General features: G+C 38.8%; 1 protein-coding gene across 1 annotated transcript; it reads left to right on the forward strand.

Annotated features, from left to right (window-relative positions):
• The first annotated feature begins 620 nt into the window (after window positions 1–620).
• Window positions 621–15,974, forward strand: LOC121430569 (mucin-17-like). The gene is made up of 12 exons (XM_041627888.1): window positions 621–1,130; window positions 1,875–2,090; window positions 3,010–3,183; window positions 3,984–4,247; window positions 5,189–5,356; window positions 7,370–7,663; window positions 9,716–9,862; window positions 10,328–10,525; window positions 10,935–11,111; window positions 12,268–13,356; window positions 14,092–14,179; window positions 14,903–15,974. Exons 1-12 carry the CDS (start codon window positions 1,055–1,057, stop codon window positions 15,348–15,350), a joined length of 3,339 nt encoding a protein of 1,112 aa, XP_041483822.1. The 5' UTR covers window positions 621–1,054; the 3' UTR covers window positions 15,351–15,974.
• The last annotated feature ends 36 nt before the right edge of the window (window positions 15,975–16,010 follow it).

The raw sequence follows: 16,010 nt of genomic DNA on the forward strand, positions 1-16,010 counted from the left end.
GATCAGTACACGAAGAAGGTGAAGGCCGATTCGCACTTTACCAGAGGCTATTTTTCGGGGGGGGGGGGGTAACATGAGCTGCTGTCGTATATACATATATATATATATATATATATATATATATATACAATAGCAGCATGATGTATATAATGAACTTAATCGTGATCGTTAGTGTCCACGTTGCCTCGAACGAATCAGCGCCCTCAAATCACAAGTAGCCTACTCTTACCATGCTTACATTGGCCCTAGGCTTAGATCTATGTCTAGATCCAATCATGGACCTATTCAAAATGCCATTAATGACAAGACAAAATGCTAGGACTGGTTAGGGTTGGCCTAGGCTAGCGTGCGTGATACCCCTCTTGCCTCTTGGGTTTACAATTGTATGGCGTATTGACCTTTTAACTGATATTCATGATATTTGGGAACAAAACAAGACAAAGTCTAATTATAATTGCCTCTGATTAACACACCTCCCATATGTAAACACAACTAAAAAGAAAAAAAAAGTATAATCTTGATGGCGTTCTATTACTTAATTGGTCAACGCACACACCCTCACTCACACCCTCAACCACACACACACACCCTCACCCACACAGATATATCAGTCACACCTTCAACTCAAACCGTGATATCGATCACCTCATTGCCATTTTAATGCATATTGCATCCATCATTGTTTTGTCAGGGGGTCAATCTCATTTCAGTGAGACCGCAGTATATCCCAGGTACATCTGACTGTTTCGTAATTCTGATTTTTGTTTTTACTGACCGAGTAAAGGCAACCTCAAATCATATGTCATTTGAAACAACATCGGACATTACTTTGATTGTTTGATGCGTCAGTTTTCATAGGCTTTGAGGGATATTTTCGTTTGTCTTCACAATAAAAATGAGATTGCAAGGTTATTGAATAGTCCTTCATTTCTCAGAGTGTATAGGGGTTCTTTAAAATCCAGTTTGAGACTTTTCGCGCACGTCCTTGAGCAGAGAGCGGAGAAATACATTTCACACGTTTGTTGATAATTTCTTTATTGGCACGATTTGAGCAATGAAGGCCCTTTCATGGATACCCATTACGTATCTCATTTGCTTCTTCCCGATGGATGCATCTACAAATGAAAACGGTTAGTACATAAATCATATCTTTGAAATTGTTAAACATACTCTCCCACTCTCTTTTTTTCTCACCATATTCAATGAGAATGTTTATTGCTTTGGCTATAATTGGTATAGTGTGTTGTTTGAACTCTAAGAGGTTACGATTATTCAAGGAAGGTCGGACACTGATATACCACAGTCTGACTTCAGTGAAAGTGTGCCGATGTGGATTCATTCATAAACGCGTATCCGTAAACGCATATTTACGCGTATATAAATCGTTCAACGATTTATAAGGGTTAGGCATGTTAGGGCAACTTCGATCTGGCGCTGCTCAGTGGCCGCCGGGCCCACGATCAATTGGGAAAAATTGCTTTTCGGGTGATATAAATCTCTGATTTCTGTTTCGAACAATAAAACAAGGATTTTCTTTCCTTTCTCTTATTTCATATAACATAAATATTGTGAATTACTTAAGAATGGAGAATATTTTTTTGCATTAAAAACGAGTTGCATTATGAAAAAAAGGATAAGTTAGGACATCAAGCGACATCATGAATCCAATTTGTATGCAAAACTTGTCCAGCAAATAAACATTATTGTAATTCTAGTTGTTATAACAAATTTCAGTGATTCCTGATTTCGTTTACCTTTTATTCAAATTGTATTATTCCTGGTCTAGGGTTCCGTTTTCATGATCAATCACAACATGAACAATTGATTTGATACATGAATATAATCGATACATACGATTTTATCAATACATTTAGGATCAAGTCGTATATTATCAAACAGCGGCTGTAATGAGACGACAGCGGTCTACCCTAACACTCTCATTGACGAAACGGTGGTTGAAGGGTACGCTATATTCACATGCGACATCGGGTTCGAAATGGACCTAACCGACCACGGCGACGCTGTTTTAGCTGTGTGCAACGGAACGTCTGGAGAATGGGATTTCATAGATCAAAGCCCAAAATGCGAAAGTAAGTCACCCCCCCCCCCCCCCCTCTGCAGAGTGAAGTAATGTCGGTACACACTAAGAAATAAAGGTTCAAAATTGAACCCCGAAAGGTTGATGCAAAATTAGCACCCTACGGGTTCAAAAATTGAACCCCTGATTTGGGGTTCAAGAATTGAACCATGCGGGTAGGGTTCATTTTTGCACCCTGCGGGTTCAAAACTGCACACCTAGCATGCCTAGGGGTTCAATTAAACATTTAGGGTTGCATTTTTGAACCCGCAGGGTTGCCAAAATTAACACCAACCGCAGGGTTCAATTTTTGAACCCCAAATCAGGGGTTCATTTTTTGAACCCGTTGGGTGCTGATTTTGCATCAACATTTCGGGGTTCAATTTTGAACCTTTATTTCTTAGTGTGTAGGAAAAGATATTTATTTTGAGAGCATAAGATGTAGTCATTCATGAAGATCATTAATAATAGAAACTTAATGGAATTGCCAAATGTCTACCGAAATTTTATAAGTCATACGTATATATCATAAAGGATAGGAGGATATTTTATTAGTCGATTAAGATGCATTCAAAGTCCTAAAATAACAAAAGGGATGTAAACTATAGACATGAAACTGCGAATCCAACCTGAGAAATCTAGAATCACACGGACATTATTCAATAATCGAATCTTCAAACGTTTGTATCCATTTTCTTTATGTATTATTCAAAACAACATTATTTCACACACGAATGTGAGCAAAGTGTTTCAAGTATTTTACCTAATTTTCAGATACTCATTCTACAATCCTTGTACCATTATTGGTCGATTCGTCTAGGAAAAACAAATTAAAAATAAAAAAAAAAGATGTAGGAAAATATTATTGTATAATATTGTATATATTATGATATAATATATCATATTCAATGTTTTCCTACATCTCGAAATAGTGATATCCTGTCAGTCGCCTCCGTTGCCCGCCTATGGGTACTTTGAAGAGGCTAGTCTGGGTTTCGGGGAAGCAGGCAACTACACGTGCGAACAGGAGTTCATCGTCGACGGCGAAGCTACCGCCACCTGCCAAGCCGATGGGACGTGGAGCTCGGAACCACCGCGATGCCGAGGTAAGTAAACGATGCCCGGGGTGAGAGGGAAGGGGGAGGTGGCGGGCTGCAGGTATAGACCCTGATTCAAGCTCTGAGCAACAGGTGTTGTGGGTCTTTTCGTAAGATTTCAACATATAAAACTTGCTGTTTCAAGGTTTCATCCATATGAACGTTTTAAGTTACATGATTATTAACAATTATTCAACTGCTCTCACGAATGTATTGTTTTCTTATATCTAATTTATGAAATTTGGATTGCATGTTTTTTTATAACACTTTGCTGTTATTATGGAAATGAAATGAAATTTCCCGAGAAAGGGTCTTCAGTACAGATTCATTGTAGGCTAGAGTGAGGGTTTTGCACAGTTACTGTAGACTAGGGGAAGGGGATCACCATCATGATTAAGTAATAAAAAAAGGACACACAGATGGTGCCATAGGCGGGGATACTGGATACCCCCTCCCCCTTCCCATTATGTTTTTTTCAAGTTTTATACCAGAAATGAGAAAGGGGGTGGGTAAATGAATAAGGAAATACCCCCCCCCCAAAAAAAAAAAAACAGAAAGAGAGAGAGAGTTTGCGGATGTTAATACTATAAATGGCGTCACACTCGGATCGCTTTGCCTACCTTATAAACGTAATAGCATGGGGAAAGTTGAGAATTGGATAAAATAAAGGAGAAAGGGGAATTACAGGATGAAAAGTTAGACCTTTTCAAAAAGCCATGATCTTTATTTTAGACAACATTAGTAGAAAGGTCGCCCTAGTTAATGCAATATTGATTTTCAAGTACATTTCTATTTTTTCTTGTTCAAAGTAAGCTGCCCAACTTCGGAGGATTCTCTAGCCAACGCCTATCTGAGTGACACGCGGTGTGTTGATGTGAGATCAGACTCAAAGACATGGAACGAGGCTAATGAGACCTGCGTCGTTCAAGGTGGATCTCTGGTCGTTATCCCAACAAATAGAACCCTAGAAATTTTACAGGGCGCCCTCAGAAATGTGAGCGATGGTTACACGGCTGGATACTGGATTGGAGGGTACGAGGCACCAAAGAATTCCTCCTGGAAATGGGATAAAAGTAAGTAATCTGATGTTATTCAAAGCCATGCAGACCATCTGAACCTGGTCTAGTGTACCGCAGTCATTTTCATGATAACCTTACAAAAAGTATGAAGTGCACTCCCTTGGCAATTTTAAGGTCTACCTAAGAGTTCAGGACTGATCTTAACGATTGACTCATTGGCTATCGGAAATCGACAAAGACTACATTCTGAAACCAATACCCGGGTTAGTGTATTGTATCATACCAAATTTTAGAATATGAACATTATGTTTAATGTGTGATTCCATATTGTAATTGATGTAGGGCTTACACTTTGTTCTCATTGTCAGCATAGTAATTTGCTCTTTTGCATATAATGAATAGTAATTTGCTGTTCTTTAGGCTTTAATCGGTGGTTATTTCATTTTGTTCATTCGTACGATACATGGCATTTACTGGAAATCGGGAAATCTTTTCATGAACATGATAAAGAGATGAATCGGATATTTTATCATCTAAAGACTGTTTTATCCTATACCTCGTTTTCACTGGTGTACGATCCTTTACGGAAGCCACGATTGACCGTTCGTACTGATCTCGAAAAATTGTGAACCATTTAATTTCTCTCTATGATCAATACAATTGCCTCGACTGAACTGATGATCTGTTACGATCTGATAACATTACTACGATGGCACCACGCCACGACTTACCCTAGGGCCGCCGTTTGAATGGTGTCGCGAATTGTGACAGTCAGGATTGGGTATGAAACTAACCAAAGTAACATAGGCCATGTGTGCGGTCGGACAGTTGTGTCAGTTTTCATGGTTCTGAAAACTTGTTAGATGAAATATTGAAGAAAAGCTCCCAGAGGAAATAATGACCTGAGCGGTATAAGGTGGGGGGGGGGGGTACTTTGATGCACCTAATTTTGTTATACTATCCATCTTATTTATGATCACGTGTCATGGATCCAGGTGGTGACGTCATCACTGACTTCTTTTGGGCCAATGGAGAGCCAACAAATGGAGAGAAAGACACTCGCATAATTTTAAGTAAGGAGTCAAATTGGCAATGGGCGGCGCACCAGTTTGATTATAATCAAGATGAAAATAATGAAGCAATTGGCTACTTGTGTCAGTTTGGTGAGTCTTTTTTCCTATTTTTGTGGGAGGGGGGGGGCGTTTTCCCTTAATTTCATTCCTTTAAAGTTCACTAATCAGTAGATATTCCTATTGGAAAGAACACAGTCTCCATCAGTGTATGCCAGAGTGTTCACAGTGTCGAACACAATATGAAATCAGCTACACACTGTAAAATTTAGATTAGATTTAAATTTATATATTTCTGTTACTTTCCGTTCAACAAAATAAACAAAATAGAATCGAAGAAACAATACATATTAAACATAACACAGACAATTTGAGCATTTCATTATTGAAAGATTAAACAAAAATTGAGCATCTCAACAGTGTGAATTATACAGTATATTCACATCGACGACCATACGAACAAGCTTTGAACAGTCACACTGTCGAGGTGTCAATAGTGTGCATAATATATTCACACAGTCCAATTTGTGAATACACTGTGTTCACACTGTGTGACTCTGTTCTTTCCAGCAGGTAATTCATTTTCAAAAATCTATTTCACTAATATAATTAGTTTAGAAGGTGTCACGTGGAAGTGACTTTTTATTATTTACTTGCTGCTGCTTGACACCAGATAAGGAAAACGTACAACTGATAAATACGGTTATTGAAAGATTTAATCAAATCTCTGAAATCATTATGTTGTTTCCTTTTGATTTCTTTTTACAATGATTGCACATGAAAATATACATGAATATTGATAACAAAATATAACTTAACTTAACAATAGTTGTTGAATCGAGCCCCCATCATCTCTTCTGGCCTGACATGCCCCACTCGGCCTTGGTGGTCGGTTCAGTTCCTGGCCTCCGCAGCTTGCGATGTCTCTTCCACTCGGCATCCGCAGATCAGAGAGATGTGGCTTCAACGAATTAGTGGACGAGATCGAGCCCCCAATGATGACATGAATTTTGACGAATCATGTCGGTGTCGTTATCTCGTCACCGACGTAGTACCTCAGTTTTAACTTCGACTGCCTATACTAACATATGTGGTCTGTTCTAATGTTACTAGGACTATCTGTAAGATTTCGAAGTAATTCAAAGAATTTCAACAACAGATGAGTGCATAAAGCAACACATTCTTATTAATAAAAGGCACTTCATGTGTACCTGTACATCTACACTCATCAATGCTAGAGCACTCTATTGGCTATTTATGACACTGCATGAAAATGCTTCACCTAATAAGAATATTTCTAATACCTGTACAAAATATGATATCAACCTGGTACACTTGTACTCTAAAGGGGGGGGATATCAAACGTTTTCAACGCTTGCTTTTGAAATATTCAAAACATATGTACATTTTGACCTAGGTTTAAATATTCACAACACATGAACTATCTTTATCATGTTTATAAACTCAGAACATGAGTCTAATCAAAGGAATTAAATTCAATAAATTTCTTCCTTGACAGAAGGGTTTACCGGACAAATGCTCTGTCACATCGTTGATCCGTGCAAGGCTAGCATTGCGAGTAACCATTTTTGCTGCCCGCAGACAGGTCACCCGCAGGTTACCCCCTTTGACAGTATCTCGCACGAATGTCAAACTCAGTTGCCCGCAGAAGCGCGCGCAAGTCTGATTTGCACGCAGAAAAGTTTTGAGCATGCTCAAAACTTTGTTGCGTGGTGCGGGCAATCACCTGCATGGAACGATGTGGCAGGGCCTTTTCAATAAACGAATCATGATTTAAAGCTTCTTGACACGGCTTTATAAGACATCAAAATTTAGGGGGTTTCTTTTTACATAAAAGATTACCTTAAAATTAATAAGGGTTTCCTTATAATCAAATAATTTGTAGTTTTATTATCTAGGAAGTAAAGTAAAATAAAAATCGCCTTAAAAATGCCCATTTGCTCATTACGTCACTGATCCCAATACAGCAAGGTTGGATGCCACTTGTATTGACCTAAAAAAATGTTGTTCTTTTTGTTTGACTGAGACACGAAACGAGACTCTAATAATCGTTTTTTTTTGGGGTATCTTTCATGAATTCAACAGATTCAACATGCGTCACCGCAGGTTTAAGTATATCGGACGACGGGGTATTTCCATACAATGGCAGGTGCTACTTCTTTCAGAATGTTGGTTTCTTCAAATGGGCTGATGCGAATAGCGTTGTTGGTGATGCAGGAAATCCCGGATGCCTTGGCATTGGAGACCGGAGTGGTTTCCTGGCCGAAATACGAGATGAGGAAACACAGAATTTTGTGGAACTATTCGGGGAAAGGAGTTACTGGATAGGAGCGGTGCTTGAAGAATCAAGTTCTGGCAGATCATGGCTTTGGGTTGACGGTAGGTATATACGAGGATCAAGATTCTACTTTTCTTTTACAACATGTATGTAAAACGTACATTATTTCCAACGTGAAAGTTTGATGGTATTTCATATTCTTATAGACGACAGCGTTGATTAAGGGCGGTGTAACATGGTGACTTATGTTAAATTAAAAAAAAAACTTCAAAGTCATTAACGGCACAGGAAGATTACATAATGCTTAGATGGATTGTGGTGCTTGATCTGCAAACAAAATTAATGAGTGTAGTTAAAGGACAAGTCCACCCCAACAAAAACCTGATTTGAATGAAAAGAGAAAAATTCAACACGCATAATACTGAAAATTTCATCAAAATCGGATGTAAAATAAGAAAGTTATGACATTTCAAAGTTTCGCTTATTTTTAACAAAATAATTATATGAACGAGCCAGCTACATCCAAATGAGAGAGTCGATGATGTCATTCACTCACTATTTCTTTTGTTTTTTATTGTTTGAAATATGAAATATTTTGATTTTCTCGTCATTGTCATGTGAAATGAGGTTTCATTCCTCCCTGAACACGTGGAATTCCATTATTTTAACATTTTGTGCTTCAGGCAAAGAGGTCCTAATCGTCAAATTCGTAAAAAATGAAATATTGTATAATTCAAACAATAGAAAACAAAAGAAATAGTGAGTGAGTGACATCATCAATTCTCTCATTTGGATGTAACTGGCTCGTTCATATAACTATTTTGTTAAAAATAAGCGAAACTTTGAAATGTCATAACTTTCTTATTTTACATCCGATTTTGATGAAATTTTCAGTGTTATGCTTGTTGAATTTTTTTCCGTAATCAAATAAAAAAATATACAATATACAGGAGCGATACATACAATAATAACGGAGGATCACCCAATTCAGCTGTATTTGCAAAATACTGCTGTTTTTCCTTGGGGTCCTACAAAAATCAAGTTTTTGTTGGGGTGTACTTGTCCTTTAACAACGCTACGATGTAGTCTGTATTCATCAGACCCTATTCTACAACAAACCCTGTACACAGGGACCTATCCACGGAGGATTAGTCTATTGTTACTGGGGGTGCTGTGACAATGCTCCGCTGCACCCCCAGTAACAACAGATAATCTTCCATGGCCATGGTGGCCAAGTCCATGCCTGTACAGTACATCGAACAACGAGTGGCCTTTGCATAAGAAGCTATAGGACGAAGTAGGTCTTATATTATTTTGATATTGGGGACAATAGATAAAGCGTCCAAAACCATGGCAGTGATCTTGGTGGTGTTGCATTATTTTGAGCCCTTACCAAGCTGTTTTTATATTACTAGCAAAAGAAAATGTAATTGAAATTGCACTCACTTTTCTCAAACCATGTATTGTTATATGGTCAACATGTTGAAAAATACTTCAAACTTCCGACTTTCCTACGTCTCTTAGTTTTAAAAAAGAAAATCGCAACCAATTAATATACCACTCTATTATTCGTCCTACTGTCGGTCGATTTTTTACGAACAGGATAACTGATCGTAACTGATATTAAACATCTTTGAACCATTCAAACGTTTCTACGCTAAATAATCATGATTGCCACGTCTGAGCTGATTTACGACCCGATACGATGTGATACGTTCATTATGATGACTCCACGATTAAGACCATGGTTTCAATCGTGACATGGATCGTAGTCACTAGAGTACCTAAGAGGGGGACAGACTGCCCCCCTCCCTGACGAGTCACAACTGATCCAAGGGACGTGCCCCCCCCCCTCGAGAACCAAAATTAATAATTGTAATGTAAAAATGCAATGGAAACAGACGTGCGCCCCCTAGACCTTTTTTGTCATTTTTTTAAATACGAAATACCCTTTATTTGCGGTTGAAGACCTTTTTTGTGTTTATCAATGTTTTTCGCGGACGAAATATCCTCCAAAAATTTGCCCGCTTTTTGGAAAATCCTGGGTACGCCGCTGATCGTAGCGATAGGAGCTAGGGCTATAGCAGTTTTTTTTTTACCTTTTGAACGGCGGAGATTGCCAAATCCATTCCTGTTTATTACTGTCGCTAAAGGTTCTTCGATATCTTCATCGTGGTGGGGTCCAGAGGAGCCCAGTGATAGCTACGAGAACTGCATTGACCTTTACCCGTTCCAAGATGAAGGTTACTTGATGAACGACGAGGCTTGCTCAAGCACTCTTCGCTATGTTTGCGAATTCAGTAAGAACTTTGTGTTGTCATTATATCACTTTGAGATTTCTGTTTCCCTTTTTTCGTTTACTTTCAATTATTATAATTTTGTATATTGTTTCCATGCTTTGTGGGAATCGTCCTACATTACTGACGTCGATGCAGCGGCAATCTTTCTCCGTCTTGCCACTATGAAAAAGAGTATTTGTTTCATTAATTGAGTTTCAACTCAACTGGAAAAGTTGATTCCCCCCCCCCCCTCAATCCCACAACACACAAATTGGCACTTAGCAACTGATAGCAGCCCAACTGTTATCATGGTTATAAATCACGCCAACCCTACATTTTATTGGCCATTCTGATTTTGTGTTCTTGTCCATAAATCTGTTGCTCCAGCTAGAGTAGGGGATAGTCAAAGTTGAACCTTTTTCCTATGTTTGAAGGCATTTTGAATCCAGCTGTTATTTTCCATGAGATCTAAAATTTCAATTTCAGGTGTTACCAATTCTACAACGGTATGTGGCGACCCGGGCACACCTTACCGCGGGTACCGTGCTGACGAAATATCGGCCTCTTTCCTCCCTGGAGATAGCATCGAATTTTCGTGTGACGAAGGATACGAAATAGCGGGAGCATCAAAAGTCGTGTGCCAGCCGGATGGGACGTGGAATGAAACGGCCCCAACCTGTGAAGGTACGAATGATGTGTAATCACCTTCCATCCTTATTTTATTCTATTAGCATGATTATAGCTGAGACTGACTGTCGAATAAACAATCTTTTGTACATATTTTATGGATATTTTTCATTCTTTTATTGAAGTATATATATAATTTCGCATGGTTACTACGTAACTTTTTCATACTCCAATTTCGCGACAAAAAATAACTTCTAATCAAACGGAATTTTTAAAAAGAGTTTAGTCGATGATCCTTGTAATTGAGATCTCGATGTAATTATTACAAAAATTGGATTCGGCTTTTCTATAAGTTATATATGCTCCACTTCATTACTGTTTTCTTTCACCTCAGTCTGCCCTTATTTTCCTTTATCTTTCCTGGCCACATAGTAATTGCTTGGTCGCATTTCACCTTTACTTACAGCCATCGAATGTGGCCCTACCCCATCTGTCCAGAACGCCAGCCTTTCGTACCTGACCTCTAGTACGTACCGTGGTACCGCGGTATACAGCTGCAACGAAGGATATGAGTTGGCGGGGAACCCATCCATCTACTGCATGTCCAACGGAAACTGGAGCGCTGCCGATTTTACCTGTCAAGGTTCGTCTAACCAGAGAGTTCTCCCTGGTCTAACGTTGCTGATGTTGAAGCGATCCCATACTGTGATATTTGTCGGCATTAAGCGTATCTCAACAAATTGTTGTCGACATCCCTTCCCATAAGATAATTGCACGAACATGGTGGATTAACGATGCGTACATGTACACTATGCAGTTCGTCATGTTAGGTTTGTTCTTAAAGGACAAGTCCACCCCAACAAAAACTTGATTTGAATAAAAAGAGAAAAATTAAAAAAACATAACACTGAAAATTTCATCAAAATTGGATGTAAAATAAGAAAGTTATGACATTTTAAAGTTCTGCTTCATTCACAAAACAGTTATATGCACATCTCGGCATGTCTCGGTTGGTATGCAATGAGGGAACTGATGACATCACTCACTCACTATTTATTTTGTATTTTATTATATGAAATATGAAATATTTTTATCTTCTCGTCATTGTCATGTGAAATTAAGTGTCATTCCTCCCTGAACACGTGGAATTCCATTATTTTAACATTTTGTAATTCAGGCATGGAAGTCCTAATCATCAAATTCGTAAAAAAAATTAAATATTGTATAATTCAAACAATAAAAAAACATAAGAAATAGTGAGTGAGTGACATCATCAACTCTATCATTTGGATGTAACTGGCTCGTTCATATAACTATTTTGTTAAAAATAACCGAAACTTTGAAACGTCATAACTTTCTTAGTTTACATCCGATTTTGATGGAATTTTCAGCATTGTGCTTGTCTGATTTTTCTCTATTGATTCAAATCAACTTTTATCTGAGGTTGACTTGACCTTTAAGTACAAAATGTGGAATAGTGAGGAGGAAAAAATACTAGAAAATGACAAAGAAGGAAGATGGGAGGAACAAAGGAAAGACTCATCAGGGAAGTACTATGAAGGTAAAAAATGGCAGAGTGACTGCGAGAACTTAGAGAATAAGTGTGCACAATTAAGAGTTGACAGTTCTTACGTAAGTGTGTGAGGCAATCCGTCATTTTTGTTTTACTAAGTTACTGTTATGAATCAATGACTATACAGCTAACGTGCTCACAATCTGTTGCATTAGTAGATCCTTACATCGTCGAGAGATATTGCCTTCATAAAATGTTTTCGAATGTTTCATTTTTTATCTTATAGAGATAGAGAGCACGACTGCACTGGAAGAAACTACCTTGATAATCACCACTGCGTTTGATGAGGACACTACCATTGTTGATTTCACAACCGTGCAGGATTCTACTACTATTGCAGAGACAACGACATTACTAGACACCACATTACATGAACTAACTACAGCAGTTGGCCAGACTACACTGAAGAAAACAACAATAGAAGATGGTACGACATACCCTCTAGGTACCACATCTGCCCCTGAAGTTTCCACGATACCCACCGATGCGCCATCTACAAACGCAATGTTTACAACCAACTTGTATTCAACTGAAAAGATATTCACTCCTGATGACTCAACAACCGAAGTTGATAGTACGACAATTTTCCAAACCACTGGTTTTGAAACGACATATGTTGATGCTTCCACGAAAGATTTTCCATCTACATTAGCCGATAATACCATGCCAATTGTTTCTACTGTTGGCACCACCTTTACAACGGAAACAGATGCGACAGACATGCCAACGGTGTCGACAGGAACATTTGGGGCAGAAACGTCAATGATGACGTCAGAAATAACATCGGTGCCGACAACCAGCGACATAACATCTGGTCATACGTCACCTAGTCCTACAACATTCGATCCCTCCACAGTCGGCCTTACAACACCACTTCCCCCAACAGTTGAACCTCCAACCACGGAGCGTCTTTCAACGTCAGATCCAGCAACAACTGATCATCCAACATCGATTCCTACATCAGTTCTCCCCACAACAACAGGCTCCATTTCAACTGTTGCTCTTACCTCGGGTCAACCCTCATCATTGCTTACAACCTCCAAACCGACTGTACCGACAACACCAAGACCAACGACACCAACAAGCAATCCCACAGTTTTACCGCCTACAACAAACAGACGTACAAGAACTCCGACATCACAAATACCCACAACATCGAGTGAAATATCCGCAACCAGCAGTAGAGTTACAGCTTTCCAGTCCAGTTCAACAGAAATTATTCCATCTACTTCTTCAGAGGCCCTCTGGACCAGGTCAACCCAGACCACAGAAGCGTCTGGGAAGAATGAAAACCCTTTTCCTGTTGCTCTTATTGGTAGGTGCCGTTCAGTTTATTCATTCCAATTGCAAATGTCTGCTGCTTACGAAGTTTGGTTTAGTACTGGATTAGGAAATGGTTCACCAAACATACTTCTTATTCTGTCGATGTCACATTCATAATTTGTTCGTGTAGAAAGATATCGGAAGACCGGGAAGGGGATGATTGCTTTGACACGCCTACGTTTGTGAAAAGAATTGCATTTCTTTTCAGAAATATTTGAGGAAAGGGGCCAATTTGATTTTAGCCAAGTATTAAAGTTTGGATTGATGAGCGACTTGGTTTGAACGTGCAAACTTTGCAATATATATTTTCCAATGGTGGGGCTACATGTAAATCCTTTGATCATACACTTTTGTGCCGGATTCACGCCCAGGCCCTGGCAAAATAAAAGCTCTTTTGAATCACCACGTGCATGATGTACGTTATCAAGGGAATTCATCTTGTTCTGCGAGATTATCCGGATCTTAAGGGATTCGTAATTCTAAATGTACTCATATTTTGATTTAATCTTCTTGATATCTGAATCGTTGACGGCTAAACACATTTTTACTGATTACAAAAGTAAGAAGATAAAACAAATCTAGAATTTAAAGGGGGGTGTTTAACAGTTCATTTATTAAAACTTACAGTTTCTACCAGACTTCATTACTGTGAGGAACATTGAGCGTATAGTGATGTGCACAATATGTTTAGATCCTTGTAATTACGTCATCTATCTCTCTTCTATAGCTACGATATCAGCAATATTCGGACTTCTCCTCATCGTTATCGTACTCATCTTTATCATTGCATTGATGACGTCGTCCAAGAAAAGAAAGTAAGCAGACGAGTAATAATATTTTTTTGTGTATTATCTCGAACAGAAATAGTTGAATGTGTTGAAGTATGAACTTGTTTATTAGTGCGGTAATTAATGATATTGAAACATGTATGCATGCTATAAGTTCAATTAATGTTATGACAGAAAGGGAAAGAGGAAGTAAAGACGGTGCTAAATAAGAGGTAGAAAGGGAGAACAACAAAGAAGGGGAAAAAAATTATATTTAAAAAAACCGAAGAATGTGGATTTAACAAGGAAGGGAAAATGAGAAAAAGTATGAATTGCATGTACATGGTAAAAGAAAGATAGGCAAATAGTTACAATTGGGCAGTTCGATGAAATAATGAACCTTTTTGTACGTCCGACCCCAATTTTTCTCAAGATTTACTTCACTTTATATACTGACCGAGTCATGGTCATTTGAGGGCATTACGGACTGTCAAAATAACAAGATATCAGAGTCAGAAAGTTTCATGAAAAAGATGAAAGTCCCACATGTAGGGGTTCGGGCGTACATATTTTATGGAATTTCCCAACGTTTTGGTAAAATTTTCTGAAACATTACGTGGAACCAGTTGTGGCTGTTTCCTTCTACGTAACGTCATATTTTCCTATCAACTTTGAACGTGGAACGCATGTGGATTAATATTGTTTTTATTTTGTTATTGCATACATATGCCGCCCAATATTGCCATTCATCCCATGCATGTTTTCTTGCAGGAGCACTTCGCACAATCTTCTCATGACCGATTTCGGCCCGGCGCCAACTTCCGAGGACAAACTTTCAAATGACTACGTCTCTGCGAGTGAGATGATGGTCAACAGCGTCTTTGCCGACGAGGAATATAGAAAAAGCATCCTGAACTACAGACCCTTAATGCCCCGAATATCATCTACATCTAGCAGTAACCATAGTCAAAATGGGTGGGGGTTTTCTAGGACGAACTCAGAGGGCGTTCCCGGTGCTGCTCCAGGGAATGGCCAAAGACCACCGATTTACGAAAACGTTTCCAGGAGCAATCCGTCGAGCGTTGTCAGGTTTCCGTCAACGTTTGATGATAAACTTGCAGAGAAGGGACTGGTTTCCTTTGACCCAACAAAGAGAAAGGACCTTATACCATCCGATATGATGGTCAATGGAGACATTGTTTTTGAGGGCACCGAATAGCATTAAGCACTTTCTTATGACCATATCTTGTCTGGTTTGGGGTTTTGGTAATCACACTACCCACTCAACATTCTCGCAGCTCTCGCCTCAAAGGTGAATGGCTATTTTCATTCGAGTGTAATTTATGTTTGGCAAGCTTGAGATCAAATAAGCAACGGATGACTTCGAAGCCTGGAGGGCAATGCATAATTTCTTTACATCATGTCAGACCCAAATTGTTCAATGCTTTGATCTCCGTTCATTCAAACTCAGTTCACAAATATGCAAATAATTTTATTTATCCATGAATGGAATATACATGTAATTTTCATAGAAAATGAATTTTGAAACTGCACTTTTGTGCATCTTCTTTTTAAAGAATAGGCGAGTAAAAGTCAGAAGGTTAGAATGCTTTTTGAGTAAGCTTGATCATGAGAATGATACAAACATCATGGACATGCATCCAAAGACAGTATATTTTTTTCGGTATTTAGAATGATAATATAACAATAAAAATCAAATGCTGATTTTATCATGATTGTTATCCGTTAGGTCCCAAAATTATGAAAGGTCAGAGTGGAGGAGCCGTGGTGCAGTGGTTCCGACTCTCGCCTTGTAAACAGAGGGTCGTGTGTTCGAATCCCACCGCGGTCTGGCGTCCTTTGGCAAGGCGTCAATCCA

Source organism: Lytechinus variegatus, chromosome 17, assembly GCF_018143015.1.
Source record: "Lytechinus variegatus isolate NC3 chromosome 17, Lvar_3.0, whole genome shotgun sequence".
Classification (NCBI taxonomy): Eukaryota; Metazoa; Echinodermata; class Echinoidea; order Temnopleuroida; family Toxopneustidae; genus Lytechinus; species Lytechinus variegatus.